Source organism: Biomphalaria glabrata, chromosome 14, assembly GCF_947242115.1.
Source record: "Biomphalaria glabrata chromosome 14, xgBioGlab47.1, whole genome shotgun sequence".
Classification (NCBI taxonomy): domain Eukaryota; kingdom Metazoa; phylum Mollusca; class Gastropoda; family Planorbidae; genus Biomphalaria; species Biomphalaria glabrata.
Genome location: NC_074724.1, coordinates 18,159,401 through 18,178,270, shown reverse-complemented (window position 1 = coordinate 18,178,270; position 18,870 = coordinate 18,159,401). Strand labels below are relative to the sequence as shown.

The 18,870-nt window shown below is 34.1% G+C and overlaps 1 protein-coding gene across 3 annotated transcripts; it reads left to right on the top strand.

The window, feature by feature from the left end:
- The first annotated feature begins 6,189 nt into the window (after positions 1–6,189).
- Positions 6,190–18,589, top strand: LOC106055221 (uncharacterized). 3 transcript variants are annotated; one of them, XM_056010918.1, is made up of 7 exons: positions 6,190–6,400; positions 8,491–8,681; positions 9,459–9,587; positions 10,787–10,919; positions 11,475–11,575; positions 13,424–13,606; positions 16,171–18,589. In XM_056010918.1, exons 2-7 carry the CDS (start codon positions 8,499–8,501, stop codon positions 16,198–16,200), a joined length of 759 nt encoding a protein of 252 aa, XP_055866893.1. In that variant the 5' UTR covers positions 6,190–6,400; positions 8,491–8,498; the 3' UTR covers positions 16,201–18,589. The 3 variants fall into 3 exon arrangements, with proteins under 3 accessions (XP_055866893.1, XP_055866895.1, XP_055866894.1); XM_056010920.1 differs by having other exon boundaries at positions 6,190–6,410; XM_056010919.1 differs by having other exon boundaries at positions 6,190–6,425.
- Positions 18,590–18,870: the final 281 nt, after the last annotated feature.

The window sequence follows — 18,870 nt, the reverse complement described above, 5'->3', positions numbered from 1 at the left end:
TGAGTTTAAACCCCTACCAGGGGGGTTCGAATTTAAAAACCTCTACCAGGGGGTTCGAGTTAAAGACCCCCTACCAGAGGGGGTTCGAGTTTAAAACCCCCTACCAGGGGGGTGAGCTAATAACCCCCTACCAGGGGTTTTTGCAGTTAAATCCCCCTCTTCTATAAAACAAAACAAAAAAAATGCAAACGACAATCCCCAAATTCCAAGAGCACAGTTAAGGAAGATTTTGATTTTAAAACCCCCTCCAAAATTTACGATAAACCTCCTCTTCAATATAAAAAAAGGCAAATTACACACTCAAAATTCTATGAGCGTAGCCAAAGGGGTTTCGAGTTTACCCTCCCCCCCCCCCTTTTCAGTAGGGTTTGAAGCTAAAAAATACCTCTTCAATATAAAAAAAAAAGCAAATTACGGACTCAAAATGTTATGAGCGTAGCTAAATGGGTTTGACTCAGTTTTAAGTTTAAACTTCCCTTCAGCGGAGTTTAAAGGTAAAAAATACTTCATTAATAATAAAAACAAAGCAAATTACTCACTCTAAAATCTATGAGCGTAGCCAAAGGGGTTTTGAGTTTAAACCCCCCGCCAGAGGGGTTTGAAGCTAAAAAATACATCTTCAGTGTAAGAAAAAAAGCAAATTATACACTCAAAATGCTATGAGTGTTGCCATAAGGGGTTTTGAGTTTAAACCCCTCTCAATATAAAAAAAAAGCAAATTACACACTAAAATTATTTGAGCGTAGCCAATCCAATTTGGGAGTTTTCAGTTAAAACCCCTCTCCTACAGATGGCTTTTTTTTTTAAAGTTTAAAGCCCCTCCAGATGGTTTTGAGTTTAAAATCCCCCTACAGAGCGTTTTGGGGTGGAAAACCTCTATCTTCAATATTATTCTAAAGCAAACTACAGTTACGAAATTATATTACCGTAGCTAAATGGGGTTTTGAATTTAAAAGAAAACAACAGCTCCAGAGAATTTTTAGTTTAAAACCCCCAACAGATGATTTTGACGATAAAACTTCCCTTTTCGATATAAATCTAAATCTATGACTCAGTTAAACTCATTAAATTCGCTGATGATACTGCCATAGTCGGTCTTATTTCAGGAGACGAAACTCAGTATCGAAGCTCGATAGAAGAGTTTACAAACTGGTGCACCGACAACTTTCTAGAACTGAATGTAACAAAAACTAAAGAACTTATAATAGATTTTAGAAAGAAAAAACAAACTATACGTGAACTGCAAATAAACACTACATCTATAGAACAAGTAAAGGCATATAAATATCTAGGCGTTATCATCAACAACAAGCTTTCATGGGAACACCACCTTGGAACTCTGACAAAGAAAACAGCCCAGCGACTCTTTTTTCTATACAAACTCAACAGTTTTAAATTAAACAAGAAGATCCTTGAGACATTTTACGGTGCGACTGTACAAAATCTGCTAACATACGGAATAAGTTGTTGGCAAGGCAACGCCTCGTCTAAACTGTTGCAACGTCTAGAAAACATCATTAAAAAAGCATCAAAAATTACACTCACAACATTACCACATTTAAAGGAACTTTTTGAACAAACGTGCCTAAGAAAAATCGAAAAAATCTTGGAAGACAACGGCCACCCGCTCCATCAGAACTACGCCAGGTCGTCGCGAAGTGGGCGACTACTGTCAATCAAAACAAGAACGGAGCGGTACAAAAACTCGTTCGTACCTCACTCGGTCAGACTCTATCACCGCCACTCATTGATCAGGGAACATGGAATGCACCAAGATACCTGTGTGTAGTCGCTGAATGAACTCTTTATGTTGTCTGTTGTATTTATGTGAATTTTTCTGTTGTGTTGTCTTTATATGAGAAACGAGTCCTTGTAATCACAACAAATTTCCGTAAGGATCAATAAAGCAGTCTTAGTCTTAGCAAACTACATTCACTTAATTCCAAGAGCGTATTCAAGAGAGGTTACACATTTCTACCAGTGGCGGGGCTCCATTAATAAAGTGCAGTGAATAGTCATCTGCCGAAATGAAAAACACTAGATGTGGCTCAACAAAGATGGCTAAGACAGATTTTAGGAGTCAGTTATAGAGATCAGGTCTAAATCAAGAAAATCCTATGCCGAACTTGGAGTCTTGTGTTGACCTCCCTGGGAGCGCTTTCCTGCCCACAGCGGTCGTTTGGGAAGGCGATTGTCTGGCATGAGGACTACATGTCCCGCCCATCGAAGTTTGAATACATAGTGAACGAACAGAACATTGTAATTCTTTTTTATTTGACCAGAGGTGGTGCAAGCATGCATGTGAGGCCACTCACAAACCAATGGCGACGAGGGGCAGCGCTCATCACCCCTCAAATGTTTCTGTAATCATTTAAATCTATATAAATTACTTAATCTCTCATAATCTGGCATTTTAGGTGGGTACAGCACTCATATAGGGATTCTGGTAACTTCAAAAGACATAAGCAAATTGATATCCAAACGCGATCCTATGTTAGGAAACTTAGGATAACATGAGCAGAGGCGTAGTGAGCCCGGGGCAAGGTACTTTACTGGCGCCCCAACCCTTTTTTTTTCCATGAACATCACATAGAAATATAAGGGCTTAATGAAAATAAAATGTATTAATGTGTGTGTGTGTATGTATAGGCCTAACAGCTCTCCAAATGTTGACAAGGACCTGCGGGATGCTAAGATCGTCACCCTGTAGGCCTACAAGAACAAAGGTGACAGAAGCGACTGCAACAATTACAGTGGAATCTCCCTCCTAAACATTGTAAGCAAAGTTTTTGCTCGAGTGATAGCCTACTTCCCAGGCTACAAAAACTTGCTGATCGGGTGGTCTATCCAGAATTACAGTGCGGCTTTCGCTTAGGGAGATCCACGATTGACATGGTTTTCTCCATCCCTCAACCTCAGGAAAAGTGCAGAGAGCAAAGGATGCCTTTGTACATTGATCTAGTCATCAGAGTTGGCCTCTTTATAAAATTTCACCCAAGCTGCTAAATGTAATTGTCTCCTTTCACCAAAATATGATGGGTACTGTGTAGTTCAACGGCACCTGCTCCGAAAGTTTCAGTATAAACAGCGGAGTCAAACAAGGATGTGTCCTGGCCCCAACCCTCTTCGGAATACTTTTTTAACTGCTAATTCCATCACGCGTTGGACAAATCTACCGAAGGCATCTATCTTCATTCCAGATTTGATGGCAAACTTATAAATATTGCCAGACTAAGGGCCAAAACTCAAATCCGAACCACCCTACTAAGAGATATGCTATTCGTCCGCAAACCAGAAGTTAACTACAGCGACCGAAATGAAGGTATACAAGGCATGCGTTCTGAGTACGCTACTGTACAGCAGTGAGTCGTGGACTATCTACGCAAAGCAAGAGAGATAGTTAAGCTCATTCCATTTGCGCTGCCTCCGAAGGATCTTGAAAATCACATGGCAAGAGAGAGTGTACAATACTGAGATCCTTGTGCGAATGGGTCTATCCAGCATCCTTACAGTCCTCAGACAACGCCGCATGCGCTGGGTAGGACATGTTCACCGGATGGAGGACAATCGCATCCCTAAAATCCTTCTTTACGGGGAAACTCGCGTATGGCTCAAGAAAAACTGACAGCCCCACCTCCGTTACGTTGATGTAATAGACTGGACTTAAAAACAGTTAACATTGATACTGACAATTGGGAAGACATAGCCCTAGACTGCACCAGATGGAGAGAGAAGCCGACCAAGGAAGCTATATATTGACAGTGAAAAAACATGGGCCTCAGCTCTGGAAGAAAAGCGTGCCATACGAAAAATGGCCGGCTCCTCTACCACCAAAGCGAAAGCCAGTTTAACCTGTGATATATGTAGACTGAAGTGTCTCTCCAAAATAGGGGTCCACAGTCACATGAAAAAGTGTTCGAGATGAACCATAGCCGTTCTACGACTGAAGGACTCATTTTGTCTCGTAAGACAATGAATGCGCCCAGATAAATCACTGGTTTTTGGTTTCGTCTTGAGACAGGGCAGAATCTGGAGTGACTATCAAGCCAATTCTGGAGCGGCAGTTTGTCACAGTTCGAGCATGTATATGCATCCGTTTTAGGGCCAACTGATAGGGCAGCTTTCTTTTTCTTTCTCTTGACTAAGGCAGCTTCATTTCTTTTGCTCTCGTTGAGGTTCGTACAGTCTTTCTCTATGCTATCTTTTCCCACATGCTTTCGTTAATGCATGTGGTTCTCATGTCTCGCTTGTAGACATCTCTGTAGGTTAGTCTTGGGCGGCCCTTGGATCTGACTCTCTCCGCAAGCTCAGCTTATATGATATCTTTAGGGATTCTACTATCTGACATGCATATAAGATTGAATCTACTAAATAACTAAGTGATTAACAACAAAAGGCCTCTTATTTCGTAATGTCCTAAAGAATTTTTGTTAGTGTGATCATAGATCATAAATTAACAAGGTTACAAAGACAGTTTGTGTGGACACACAAACACAAAATCGGCTCCGGAAGTGGTCCTCTCAGGCAGGTAAAAAGGCAGGTTTCAATACTTTCAGAAAGAGCATCAGAAACTAGGAACTACAAACTATCAACAACTACAACCCTACCTCCGTCCATATAAAAAGAAGAGATGTGCTCGTGTCGAAAGTGTTGCCAATGCTGTTGTAATTGTTAGTTCGACTAACGACTTAAATTGATACCACAGGATACGGAGATTTATTAATGTTATAATGTGTAGTCAATTACATTGTAGTTATTACATCGTTAATATTCATATGTAGTCAATGAACGGATAGTTATAAAGATATAGTCAAATCCTAGGTGTCACTTACAAAGACCGCATCACGAATGAAGAGTTTAGAAACAGGATTTATACAGCAATTGGACACTACGATGACCTGCTAACCACTGTCAAAAAAACGTAAACTCAAATTCTATTGCCACATCACAAGGTCCTCAGGGCTCGCAAAGACCTTTATTCAAGGAGCAGTAACAGAAAGAACTTGAAAGAAGATGAAGAGGAAGAGTACAGAGAAAGCGATGGGAAGACATCATCAAAGAATGGACAGGCCTGTTAGTGAATGACATTCTATTAAAGGCAAAGGACAGAGAGGAAGACGGTAGACAGATCTTGTGTGGTGCCCAACGGTCTAGCAAACTATGGAATAGGCGAGGGTGAAGTTAAATGTGAACCTAGCCTTACTAATGTTATTGAATGATTATCTAATTTTTTTTTTTGTAAAGGGTCAATCCTTTCTTCAAATACTTAACAAAAAATAAATCCCCCTTCCCTTTTTAGTTGATACCCACTTTCATTTTCGATTGTGCAGTTCACGTGTACCGGTAATAGAATCATTACATTATTAATTGTTGTTTTAAAGTTCCTCTTTCGTGGTCGAAGATGAGCAAATTTATCATTTCCAATGGACTCGAAGATGATTGTAAAGTCCAATCCTCGCTTTAAAAAGCCGGCCGCATACCTGGGTTAGGTCAGTTGCAGCTAGACCTGGTTCTTCTCTCAGCTTTTTGTTTTGTTCGGCGCTCTTTCGCCCTGGCCACTCCTCTTGCTTAAATGTATACTAAATAGATTTTTTTTCTCTTAAAAAGAAAGGAAACATTCCTTTACTGTAGTTAATATGACAGAAATTACTTAATTTAAATACTAATTTTAAAAAATTGACAAAGAATCTAAAACAATACTGTATAGATGGTAGATAGTCGTCTCTTTTATACTATTAATAGTACATTAAATAGTTGAAAAAATGGTGTAGGCTACTCTTATGAAAAAACTGCTTGCATAGTTGATTTTAAAAGAAAATAGTAGCCGTTGCATTGGAAATTTGATTATTCCCCTTTGGTTGCCGCTAAAAATTGAGCAATTCGAAATATACTTAAAGCTTGGTCAGTATACGCATTGAGATTATGTCTATGTCCTAGTAGACAGCCTTCTAATTTGACACATTCAATCTATAGTTTATGCCGCCACTGGTTACCATTATTAGATCTAGATTCTAATTTTACCGTGCTTATCTGAGATACTACGTATATGTAGAGTTTCGTATACACAGTGAACATATGTACGTTTGAATAGTCTATTTAAAGATATACAATTTTATTATTATCAGGCCTTCCATAGAGTCAAGAGACGAAGAGATAGAATCTATTTATCTACTAGATCTAGATCTAGATCTAGACTAGATAGTAGATCTACTATTACCAAAACTAGATAGACCTAGAGATCTATATTATAGATTAGGGACTATAGATCTAGTAACTAGTAATCTAGTATTACTGAATAATCTCAATAGATTCAATTTCAAGAATCTAGACCAGTGGAACTAGTGGAAGTGCTGGACCTGTACTCGCCTGGAGCTCACTCAACTCGAGTCACTTATTAAAAGTCAGTTAAAGTTAAGTCTTAAGAAGTTAAGTCACTGCGTTTAACTTGTCTTACTCTTACACTTCGACACTTGGTCTTGAGACACTTGAGTTGATCTGGTATCTCCTCTCATCAATATGTAACAAACAATATTCAAATTGCCTGCCTTGCATGAATTTTGACTGTGTGCAGTAAAGCTTATAAAGTTATAACTTATCATATATGAATATGTCATATGCAGTGTAATTATTTTGCAATACAACATTAATCAGTGCGATGCCATACAGGTTTCAGTGATGCCCTCCTGACTAGTAGTTAAGAATGTCTTTAATGTTTTCAGTTTAAGTGCAGTTTTGAATTGGCAATGCTTGTTATGGCTTGTACTTGAATGTAGACTTGCACGTAGTTAAATTCAATTAATACAGGGCCCAAATACTAAGGTAGAAAAAATTTAAAGATTGCATAACAGCTAACAATCTGCCTGCTTTTCGTAGAAGAATTCTCAAGTGTACTAGTAAATGTCTCCAGAGTTTCTATAATTTGTGAAAATTTATCCCTAAACTCTTGTACTCCAAAGGGTTTAGAAACCAAGCGCTTAAAGCTAGTTCTGGTTAAAAATGTAACTGCATCAACATCAACCTCAGCAGCTTGAATTCCTGCCAAATTCAGAGGAGAATGGTTTGAGCAGGCAATGAATTCTGTTTAGGATTGACTTCTACAATACATTTTTGGATACCCTAGTATTAACCTATCATGATTGCATCATTATCAGTCTTGACCTCTCCAGTCCATTATTTCTAAGCCAAACGAATGTAGCCCCTCTAAAATCATTACATGTACAGCGATTTCAGCGGCTTGTCCTTAGTTTTGATGAAGTCAATGAAAGACTCACCCCATCATTATCCATTGCCATAAAATTTTGGATCAAAGTTTGAGATGTCAGGTGTGTTATCAAAAGTAATCGAGAAATATTTGGCTTGTTTTATTTGCTGTATGATTTATTTTCATGACTACTCCAAATTACAATGTTTTTATAAATCTGTTTTGTATTTTTGTAAGTTTGGTTCAAACACTATGTTCTGTCAGGAATGAATTCGACTTAATGATTTCACTAATACCAAGAAACTGACTTTGTATTTTTATCCTTTGAATTCTTCTACCACTTTGTGATTCCCATTAATGCCAGATTCTGATTTGAGAGAAAACAAATGATGTTCAAGAGTCTTTTCAATTTTTTCCTTCTTTTTAAAATAAAGTTGAGGCTTATTGTCAATACTGTTCTTTGCATGCAGACAAATTTCTAGTTCCCTCCAAGCTCTGATGGTCTCTAGGTTTTCAATTTTTAGTGAGAAACCCCACCACTCATTGAATCCATTTAGTTGAATTTGAAATGCAGATGTATCCTATTACTGGATCTTGTGAGAAAAATATGCAGGGGAAGGAAAATAAAAATTCTTTTTTTTTTTGTTTTGCCAAGTACTTTATTCTACTTTCTCAAAAATCTCTTGCCATTTGGCATTTGCCTTAGAATTATGTGTAAAAGTGCATTGCCTTTAGAGTTAAGAGATTCAAACAAACCTAGTCAATTTAATTCAAGCTGGTCTACAGTTTACTTTTAATTTTAGAAAGACCAGAGGAAATTAACAAGGTAGCTAAATAAATACATGTGTAATTTACATTTCAAATTTAAGTAGTTTGTGTTTGCTCATGAATGTACAATGTTTAGTTTTTACTGAGAAAGTTTGTACTTAGTTTGATGCCTCTCATCACTTGAAGCCCCATGTGGCCCGCACCACCTGCACACGTCTAGCTACGCCTCTGGCTTACAACTCTCTAAGCATGAAATGAAATGGATCTAAAAGTTGACCTTACTAGATTTCACATTCCTCTGTTATTGTAAATGTTATATATTGAATTTACCTTGTCCTGACAATGTTCTATGCTAAAAATGTAAGTTTGCTTTACAAAAATGTATTTCTATGTAAAAGTTTCTCATTGTTTGATTTATACCTCAAGTCCGTAAATATGAGAACCAATTTTAATAAACTAGCGGATTTCACATATTAAACAAGTTTAGTATTTAACTTATATTTATTTGTATTTATTTTCAGGCTAAAAAATGTCTCAGCCAACATACCCCTCAGCAGGCTATTATGTGCCTCCACCTGCTGCTCAGGCTCCACCACCTGCTGCTCAGGCCCCACCACCTTATGCTCAGGCTCCACCACCTGCTGCTCAAGTTCCACCACCTTATGCTCAGGTTCCACCACCTGCTGCTCAAGCTCCACCACCATCCAAGTCAGTAAGTATTTTCCTTGTTTGTATTGGATACATTTCAAGACATAGTAGTGCTAATGATTCTCTTGATTTATATCTGTTTATGGACACTTTCTGATTTATTTGGCAAAGAAAATTGATTTTGTGAACTGAAAAACCCAATGCTGCTAAGATTACAGGATATATTTTAATTATGGAGTGTATGTGTGTTTCTAAAGCAACCAAGAGGAAAGTTGCTACCTCATCTTGGGCCTCAGACTATTAGGGACTTCTACTAAAGGTGTTGTTTGCTGAGTTAAGAACATTGTGATTGGAATGCAAAGCAGCACTCTTTGGTTGGTCGCTTCTCTAGCAACCAACCAATCATGTGTTGTTTCCTGTCTTATGTAAACGATTGACATCTCCGGTGGGTGATGATGCTTCTCATTTGAGTGTAAATACTATACTGTACATATTACAGTACTCTTAATTTGTAATATTTTATTATTTATAACATTAATTTAATATTAGCTAATATTTGTAATAAAATTTTTATATATCTGATCTGCCAATCAAGTTCTGCAGTAAGCTTGCGAAGATACCTGAATTATTTTTCTTATTAATATTCAGTGAAAACCCACAAAATGTGAAGAATGAAGTTGCGAGAAATCACTGTATCTCATTTTGTTTTATGTTTTGTGTTGTGAAACTTTCATCAAATGGGTCATAAAGTCTAAATCTAAATGTTTGATTGATTAAAAAAGACTTATAAATTCATCATTAATTTTGTCAAAAAATAAAATATGTCTAAACATTATTTCAGAAAGGTGGTTTCTTTTCCAATTTAAAAAAAGAAGCAGAAAAAGCAAGTAAACAGTTGGGCAAAGAACTGGATAAAGCTGGTAAATCTATCAATGAAGCTGTTGATCAAAACTATCAGTCTGCTCTTCTGGTAAGGAATGGCTTATATAAGAATAAGATACAAAAATTGATTATATTTGATAGACTGCTTGCTGCTTTGAAAGCTAGAAAACTTTTTTTTACAGTGTAGGTCTTAATTCAATAGAGCTCATTGTACTAGGAAACAAAGGAAAAACTAACTTCTTATGAAGTAATTTTTTATGCATTTTGTTTTATTGGAGCTTCTTAATTGTAATAGAGAAAAAAAGTCTCATTTAATAAGTCAAAAGAGATTTTGCATTATTCAGTGACCACTAGGTACCTATAAGCAGCATCTGTACAGGGTTATTTTTATTTCTATATTCTGAAATGCTATTTTTATTGCCCAATTATTTATTCATATTGAACATTTTTGTACTTACAGCAAATTAAGATCAATTTCTTAGGTCTATAAACATAATATGTGCATATTAAACACAATCACACCAGATTTTCTATCTGACTAGAAGGTAATGCAGCTCTCCAAACAAAATTACAAAATAAATTGAAAAGCTCTACAAATTCAGTTTATGATAGGATAGGTCTACTATTGGTCAGTTTTCAATTTGTGTTTGAGTACAGCTGTCCTGCAAGGGCAACATACATGTGAACAATCCAAAATTCTTTCATCCACTTTTAATTGCATATAAAGGTAAAATTACATTTAAAAATTATTTTTTTAAAAACAAATTATTCTTTTTTTTTTTTTAAAGTAAAAGATGCTGAATATTTTTTTTTTTTTAGTACATTATAATAATTTATCCAATGTTTGTCCTCTAAATAAAATACACCTAATCACACTCAAAGATCCAAACCAGAATCATTTTGAATAATTAAATGGCATTAGAAGAAAATGTAATATTGAAAAAAGAATAAAGTTCTACAGGCAAAATTTCTTTTACTGGGTTCAGATAAACAGTGAAAAAAGATATTATGAATTCTATATAATTTAAATATACAATTGTAGGTCCAACAAATAATGATTATATTTAAATGACTTTGTCTTATTTTCTAAAACATAACTAACATGGACTTTTCAGCCTAAACAAAGCTACTAAAATAACATTTGTGGTTTCTTTTGTTAATTGTAAAGACTGTAATATTTTCATTTTAAACCAATGTAATCTGCTATAAATAAACATGTTTAAAAATGTGTACTTTTAGGTATTGATATTTGAAACTAATGCTTCTTGTATGAATGACTCTTTGTAGGACATGTTTAGAAATGGCAATACAGTTCAATTAGTTTCAAGGATCACTGGTCAAAGCCTTCAAATTGTGCTAAGTCCTCAAGGTCAAAATGTTTTAGATGCAAGAGGACCTCTTGACCCTCCAGCATTCAATAGTAAGTGAAAATATCTAGATAAAAGTCAAATCATGAATTTAATCCAGCAATAAATAGTCAGATAATTCTGGGAATTAAAATGCAATACAATTCAATTACTTTAATGTCTAATTCAAACTGTTTAAAAAAAAACATAGTGTTAATTATGCCTAAGCAATTGGCTAATTACAATTGCTGTTAAAATTATTTTAAAAAATGTAAATTTATAGAAAATCTAGGTATTTGTTTATTTAGTCTGAATATCTACACCTGTTAATTGGCTACATCTAGTGTTGGGTATGCATGGGGGTCAGATCTCTTGTGACATACCATCAGTAATTATAGATGTATTTAACTCTTTAATGTAGGTGTTTAAAGTCTTCAAATGAAATGTTAAAATAAATATAATTTGAATATAACTTTAGTTCTTCACATTTGATGCATTAACTTGTTAAAACAAGAAGTTCATAATTTTCTTTAACTTTAAACAGTTTGAGTTGTATTGTGTAATAGCTTTCTCATTTAAAATCATATGTAATTATAATCAAAATTCACTTGTTCAATTCTCATTATCAGCTGTATGGACTGTAGTCAATGAAGGCAAAAATCAAGTTCATCTTCATAACTATCATAATTATATTGCAGTGAATGATGGAGTTACATTTATTAAACATTGTGTAAGTATTGATTCTCACTCTCACTTCAGAAACAAAGCCAAAGTATGAGAGATTATTACAAAAAATATTAAAGCAACACCAAAATATTGTCAAATCTCATTCCAGAAGCTAAAACTTGGGACTAGTGAAACTTGCCCTTGCTGATCATGTTTTACAAAGCTGCATACTCTGCCGAGAGTCTCAAACAAGACACTGGCCCAAAAACTTCTCAATAAAAAAAAACTATATTGAGAACAGTCTGATCTATAAACCGCAGAGCTGTTTATTTCAGATATAGGATTATTTATCTGAACCCTTCATAAAAATGAGAACGAAAAAGAATAAGAAACTAACTCTGTAGTTTGAAATAGTGTTGTTCAAGGAATCACTGTTTCATCTAGATTAGTGCTATTAAGTAGACCTGCTTCTGTAATAATACAGTATATGAAGCCCTTGCTGGAATGTCAATTTGTTTTTCACCACCAACATTGAAGTAATTCTAATAACTAATATAATGTAGTTCAAACTGTAAAAAAATATTCTGAATGGAATACAATATAGGGGCTTACAAAAAGTTCAAATCCATATTTTATTTATATGTAACTCTTATTTAAGATAAATTGAAACCTTTGAGAAGATTTTGTTCAAAAACAAAAGATCCCAATAACCAAAATTAATTGTGGCATTTTATCTATCAATTTGTATTTTACATTTATCTCTTTCTTCTACATTTAAATATTACTAATTCCTTTTATTTTTGGTCATAAACAATCTAAGAGAAAAGAAATAAATTACATGTAAAAGATTGATTGATCAAGTGTACAATAATTACCTTATTATATAAAAACAAAAACTTAATTGTAAAAAAAAAACCTATTGGGTAAATGAAAACACAACTCCTAGTATGTGTATTTATATCCAAAAATCAGTTAAATGGTACAATTATCATTATATAAGTTGAAATTAAAATAAATTTTGTTAGTAACATGATATATTGATTAACGTAATAAACACTTAGACTATTAACTTTCTAATTCTAAAAACCATGGCAATTTTAAGTAATAATGGTCATTATATCAAAGAATTCAAGAAACTTATGAAATTAGATCAAACATATATAATATGACAAAATTAGTGCCAATTACGTAATTATGGTATTTACCATTGTGTAAATTACTGATGAAGTAAGTAACATGAAACACTTCAAAACTAACACTATCAGTTGGAAGAAAAAAAAAAACAACAAGGATAGGCTAACATGGAGGGCAATCCTAAAGAAGGGGTCCTGGCTCACAGATGGTGATTACACCACAGGCAGGAAAAAGGCTGCAAACCTCTGTTGATTACAGATGCTCAACTTGTGGCTGTTATTGTGTATCAATAATTGGATAGTCACATGAGCACTTGCATATGATGTGTGGCTTAATGGCATAAACTGCTTGACTATCTATCAAGGGGGCTTGAGCTCAAATCCTCACTTAAGCTGTGCTGTTTGTTGAGCACATAAATCACCTATGGAAACCTCCCCACCCTGACCCCTTTTTTCCCCTGAAGTCAAATGCTACAAATAGAAAGTTCTTATCTATAAAATAAATAATTATTGTAAATCAACTTATTATAGAGAAGCCATTAGTTTAAATTACTTATATATATTTATGAGATTAGCTATGATGTAAGTTAACTATCTATGTTATTAGCCATGATGTAAATTATTTAACTTGAACTTGTAAGAGAAATCCATTTCTATTATGCTTATAAAAGTCAACCAAAAAGTAATTACAAATAATATTCATAAATAGATCAGCAAGAGATTTAGAATATTTTGTATAGTGCATATTATATGCTAGTCTTCTTTTGTATTCCTTACAGCCTCCAGGTAGTGTCCTGAGCTTGGAGACCAAATTTCAATTAAGTCAGACTCAAAGACAGTTTGTTACACTAGAATCTGTTAAGGAGAAAAACCGTCATGTTGGATTTTTGCCCACTGGAGAACTCAAACCAGCTTTAGCCAGCACAAAAGAAATTGAATCTCAGCTAGGAGTCCGTTTAATTGTGAGATCTTTTAGTGTCTATCTTTTCATTTATTTTGTCATCTTTTGCCTACTTTACAACCTAGTCTTATGGTAAAATAACTTTTGAAAAAATTTTTGTAAGAGTAATATTAAACCTTGCTTTGGTTTAATACTGTATAGATACTTTAGGTACAGGACAAATTGTTTGCTGAAATGGTAGTCTTTATTTCTTACTATATAAAGCTTGGCAGTTAACTTATTCAATCTCTGCCCACTCAAAATTGTAGACCTCTCAAATCCCAGTCAAAAGGAGATAGCTCAGCAAGAAATACAAATACCCTAACCAAAATATCTAGCAGAATCTAGCTGCATACGAATTGATTACTGTGTATTAGTCTAAAAACTTTGTGCTTTTATATATTAATGTGCACTTATGAAAAGTGCTTAGACGTACAATTTTTAAAATCAAGTTGATCTTGGACCAATGCTTAAAGGCAATTATTATAATAATGCATAATCGTATCTAAATGTAGTCTAAACCACTGCTTTCATTTTCATGATTGACATTTTCTATTATTTCAAGATAAACATCTCATTTACATTAGTTAATTTCTCAAATAATTTATATCTTCATCTGAACATGATGACCCAGTGCTATGAGAAATTTCTGAAATTGAAAGGCAATCACAAAACTGATCATCCAAAGAGAACTACTCCCACAGCAGCCTGTGAAATAGACTCCAATATTGAACCTCTTAAGTTAAGGCGCAACAGAGCAGCATTAGAAGCTATTGAGAGATACAGAAGGTTGGAGGACGATCATCCAAATAAATTACTAACACAGAGAAATAGGAAAAACAACCAAAAAAAGCAAAGGACTCTGATCCAACTTACTGACAAACTAGCCCTAAAACACCACCTACCCAATAACAGAGAAAAAATTACCAGGTTTTCAAACATTACACCTGGACTAAACTACAAACAACCAACCATCAAAACAAATTTACTAAATAACACCTTAACAAAAGAATCAAATCCACTGGAGCTCAAAGTAGGCACGCTTGAAACAATCGAAAGCTATCAAAAAACAGCTATCCATATTTATACAGACGGATCGGCTTTCAAAGCTACCATCAATGCTGGTCTTGGTGCCTTCTTGGTCTTCCCTAAAAATAAACATTTTGAGATAAGCGCACCCTGTGGTGATTACTGCTCAAACTTCCAAGCCGAAATTGAGGCAATTACCATAGCACTCCAGACAGTGGAAAACAAATTATATGAAGGAGTGCAACCACCATCAGATATTGTTGTCTTTACAGACTCCCAATCTACTCTGCAAGCACTTAACAGCAGCACCTCTAACAGCCCAAGAGAGTTGACAACACTCATTGTGATAATCCACCAGATGATATCAAAATTAAATATCAATATTACACTACAGTGGATCCCTGGACACATTGGCATCATGGGAAATGAAAAGGCAGATAAGCTATCAAAGGCAGGTTCATCTATGGAACAACCAGATAGACCTGTTAGCTACCTCACCCTAAGGTCAATGTTAGTCATCAATCACAAAGAGGAGTGGCTCAACCAATGGGCATCAGGAAACACAGGCAGAGCCATGTACAGAGAAATGACTACGCCTAACAAACTGGACAGTATTAACTTCCTCCCCCGCAAAGAACAATCTACAATCTTCCAACTAAGAACAGGACACACACCACTATTAAATTACCACCTGAACAAAATAAACTCCACACAACTACCCCTTTGCAGACATTGCGCCCACCCCTTTGAAACCGTAAACCATATCCTCTTTGAATGCCCCTCCCTAATCCACCTTAGGCAGACCCTACTTCCACTACAGCCCAACATAACCAACACCCTTTACGGCAGTGCTGAACAGCTGAAGAAAACAGCACACTTTTTTTCCTTGGCACAGTCTGCAAAAGAGCTCACAGCTCAGCAGCAATAAAGCTGGCTAGAAGAAGAAGAAGAAGAATCATCCAAAAAAATTGACATTAAACTTCTGTCCCTCTCATGTTAACGTATCTAGCAAGAATTTCATTGCATTGCCTATTCATACATTGTTGTATAGCAGTTTGTTAACCAAGCGCTTCAAGGGATGGAATAAGTAACAGACGCATTTGGCTGCTGTGGAATTGAATTGGTTAAAATGTTTTTGTATAAAACTATAGTAAAAGATTGAAAATAATAAAGATTTATCAGTGAAGACAAGTCTTTAAAGAATAGTTTGCCATTTCAATGCACCAGATTAAAAGTATCAAAACAAGACATTTAGAACATATTTGGTTTTAATTTTAATGCATGATATTGGTTAAAACAACATAAGCATCACTGATCTTATTCTTCTAGCCAGCTGCTGAGCTGTAGGCTCTTTTCTTCCTACTGTAATTGGATTGTACATAAATCATGTTTCTAATACTACCTAGCTGTAATGTTGTTGTTTTAAATAGGAACAGTCCTTGCACTGACTAAAAAACTTCATTGGCCAAAAATTAGGTTGTTTTTTTTCTTCACATTTTTTTTTAAGAGTTTTACTAAAGAACAAAACTACAATAATTAATGTGTTTATATTTACAGAGTACTGGTATTCCTGCTTATAGTAAATAAAGACAAGATCTTACATCTCACCTTTTCCTGGTGCTACAGTACATTTGTATGGATTGCATGGATACATTTTTAGTAGGATTACATTTATTATATCATTATAATATACATTTCTGTACCCCAAATATTATGTGTCTACACTTTGAACTTTATGCTGCTACTTTCTAAGTTTATACCAGTACTTAATTTATTATGAAACAAAACTAAATAATTAAGTTAATTAACTAGAGTAGGGTATGTTACATAAACCACTGTATGATATATTCTCTATAAATAGCTGATTTAACAGTAATATAATTCAATATCTTATACTATTGACAAGACATAACAATTCTCTATTCTGGTAATATGTCATCACTAATCAAGTGTTGTTTACATTGAAGGGGTTAAAAACTTGAGGGTTGCCAGTGTAATCATATGTACCTAATCAGACTGTTTCATGAAATACTTTTTTCTTGTTTTAGACATTTCACTCTGATTCTTGGGTGGTTTTTAGATAATATACAAATAAAACGTATCTCATTTCTAACAAATTGTAGGCTAAAAGGGTGTAACATCACATGCCATCCCTGATGCTGATTTGACTTAGTCTTCCACTGTTGAAATACATCGTTGCTAGAACTATTTCTTTCTTCCTTGACTGTGACTGTATTCCCCTTGCTATTTTGTGTGATACTCTTCTTCATTATACTCTGGTGCTTTGACTCCTGTGAATAGACTGACTGATTTATACACATACATTTACATAGAATTTAGTTGTTTTTTTACCACCTGATATATAGCCATTACTCATGTGATGAAAATTCTCCAAATTATAGTTCACTTCAAATGTTAGTTTTTTTTTTTGTTTTTGTTTTGTTTTTTAGTTTATTTAATTTATGTTTTCCATTTTATGAGAAATGCAAAATTTTCTAACTTTTATCCTTTAAAAAAAAAAGGAATTTCAGAGAATGATTTTTAAAATAAGGTGTATATGTATACTTCTTACATGACCTTGAACCATAAGACTAGGTCTTCAAAGTATTCTAGTCATTATTTAATTTTAAACTAATTTTGTTCAGTCATTATTTGCATATCCCATGTTCATGTTTGAAAGCATTTGATCTAAAGAAGTGTTTTCATTTGACTGTTTTCTGATGTTTGATACAAGTGTTCTATATACCAGTATCTCTGTTCGACTGTGCTATAACTATAGCAATTGTTTTTTTTACTTGTTCATTGAACCTCAAGGGCACTTTTCCAGAGAAATTTTAGTATGAACTTTTAGCATTCTTTAGTCTTTTTAAAAAAAAAAAAACATTTAGAAATTCAATAATTTTTCTGAGAATTTACTTTTTTGTTAGTTTTTTTTTTTTAGTAAGAAATCCCCAGCAGAATTTCATATTCTTACTTTAGTCTAATCAAGTATCATTTTTTGAATGTTGTTTTTTTTATTTGTAAGAAAATGTCTTGAACATAAAACAGATTATAACAGTATCAATGACAATAGTTCTAAAGAGAAACAGTGAAAAATGTAGAGCAGTGAAGGCCTTCTTTCAAATTATGCTATTATTACTTTTTATTTTATTTTTTGATGTTTCTCTCAACTAATTTTTGTTAGTGCTGCTACTGTATGCTTTTTGTTAAGCTATTAGTAATTGGTTGTACCACTAAGGTTCATAGTTTTCATTAATGTGTTTGACATTTGTAACAGAAAACTTTATAATTATACAATGTTTGTTTTTATGCTCAGGTACTTTCGAAGATTCTTTTATTAACCATACTACAAAGTAACTATTACCTTGGTTACCCTCTCCACTAGTACTCTCTATTGAAAGTCTTTGGATTATCCTCAGGCTATAAATGAATTTCACTTGATTTTATTTGCTGAGACTATTTTCTTTAATATATTTAGTCCCTATGTGTTTGTGTGTAATATTTACAATGTTTTGATCTTATCACCATTATAAGTTGTGTTACTTTCTACCTTGAAAGGAAAGTGTATTTTATATATCAGATTTAATATAGAAGTAATTAAGTATAATCATGATCTTTTTAATTTTAACATTTACTCTTTTTTTACATTCAAAGATGCCTGACAGATTAATTTTTTTTTAGAAATATATACATTTTTTTTATATGCATTTTTGTGTGTGCAATTTTCTACTTTTTGAAAACTAATTTTAACAATGAAATGTTTGTGGATTTAGTTCAGTAAAAAAAAATCATTTTAGGTGTGTGTATATGTATATAGGGAGATCTATATATATATTATCTAATATTTATAGTTTCATTCCTATTAAGGCCAGTAGTTGATCAATTTTTTGCTTTGTTAGAATTCAAATGATTTATTTTAGTTTTTGACATCTATCTACAAATATTTTACACATAATACATTTTCTTGAAGTGTAGAGTTATGACTTGTGTTTGTATTTCTCTTTGTTTTCCATCCTTTCATTTTCCACACAAATAAATGTTCTTCTATCAACCCAATAAAACCCAAAGAGGACCAACATTTAACTACATCGATTTAATGTAGTTTGTACCTGGAGTGTCAGAGAAGTCACGTACAGCGGGATGGGGAGGGACTAAACAGCCACACACAAATGCTACTACACTTTCAAAATAAGAGAACTGTTGAATTGTGTACTCAAAACTATAGACCTAGGCAGGGCCAGAGTAGGCCGGGCTCAA

Coding starts and splice junctions, on each gene's coding strand:
- LOC106055221 (XM_056010918.1), top strand. CDS start 8,499: ATGTCTCAGCCAACATACCCCTCAGCAGGCTATTATGTGCCTCCACCT. Junction 10,920..11,474: donor TGACCCTCCAGCATTCAATA/GTAAGTGAAAAT, acceptor TCTCATTATCAG/CTGTATGGACTGTAGTCAAT. Junction 13,607..16,170: donor AGCTAGGAGTCCGTTTAATT/GTGAGATCTTTT, acceptor TTATATTTACAG/AGTACTGGTATTCCTGCTTA.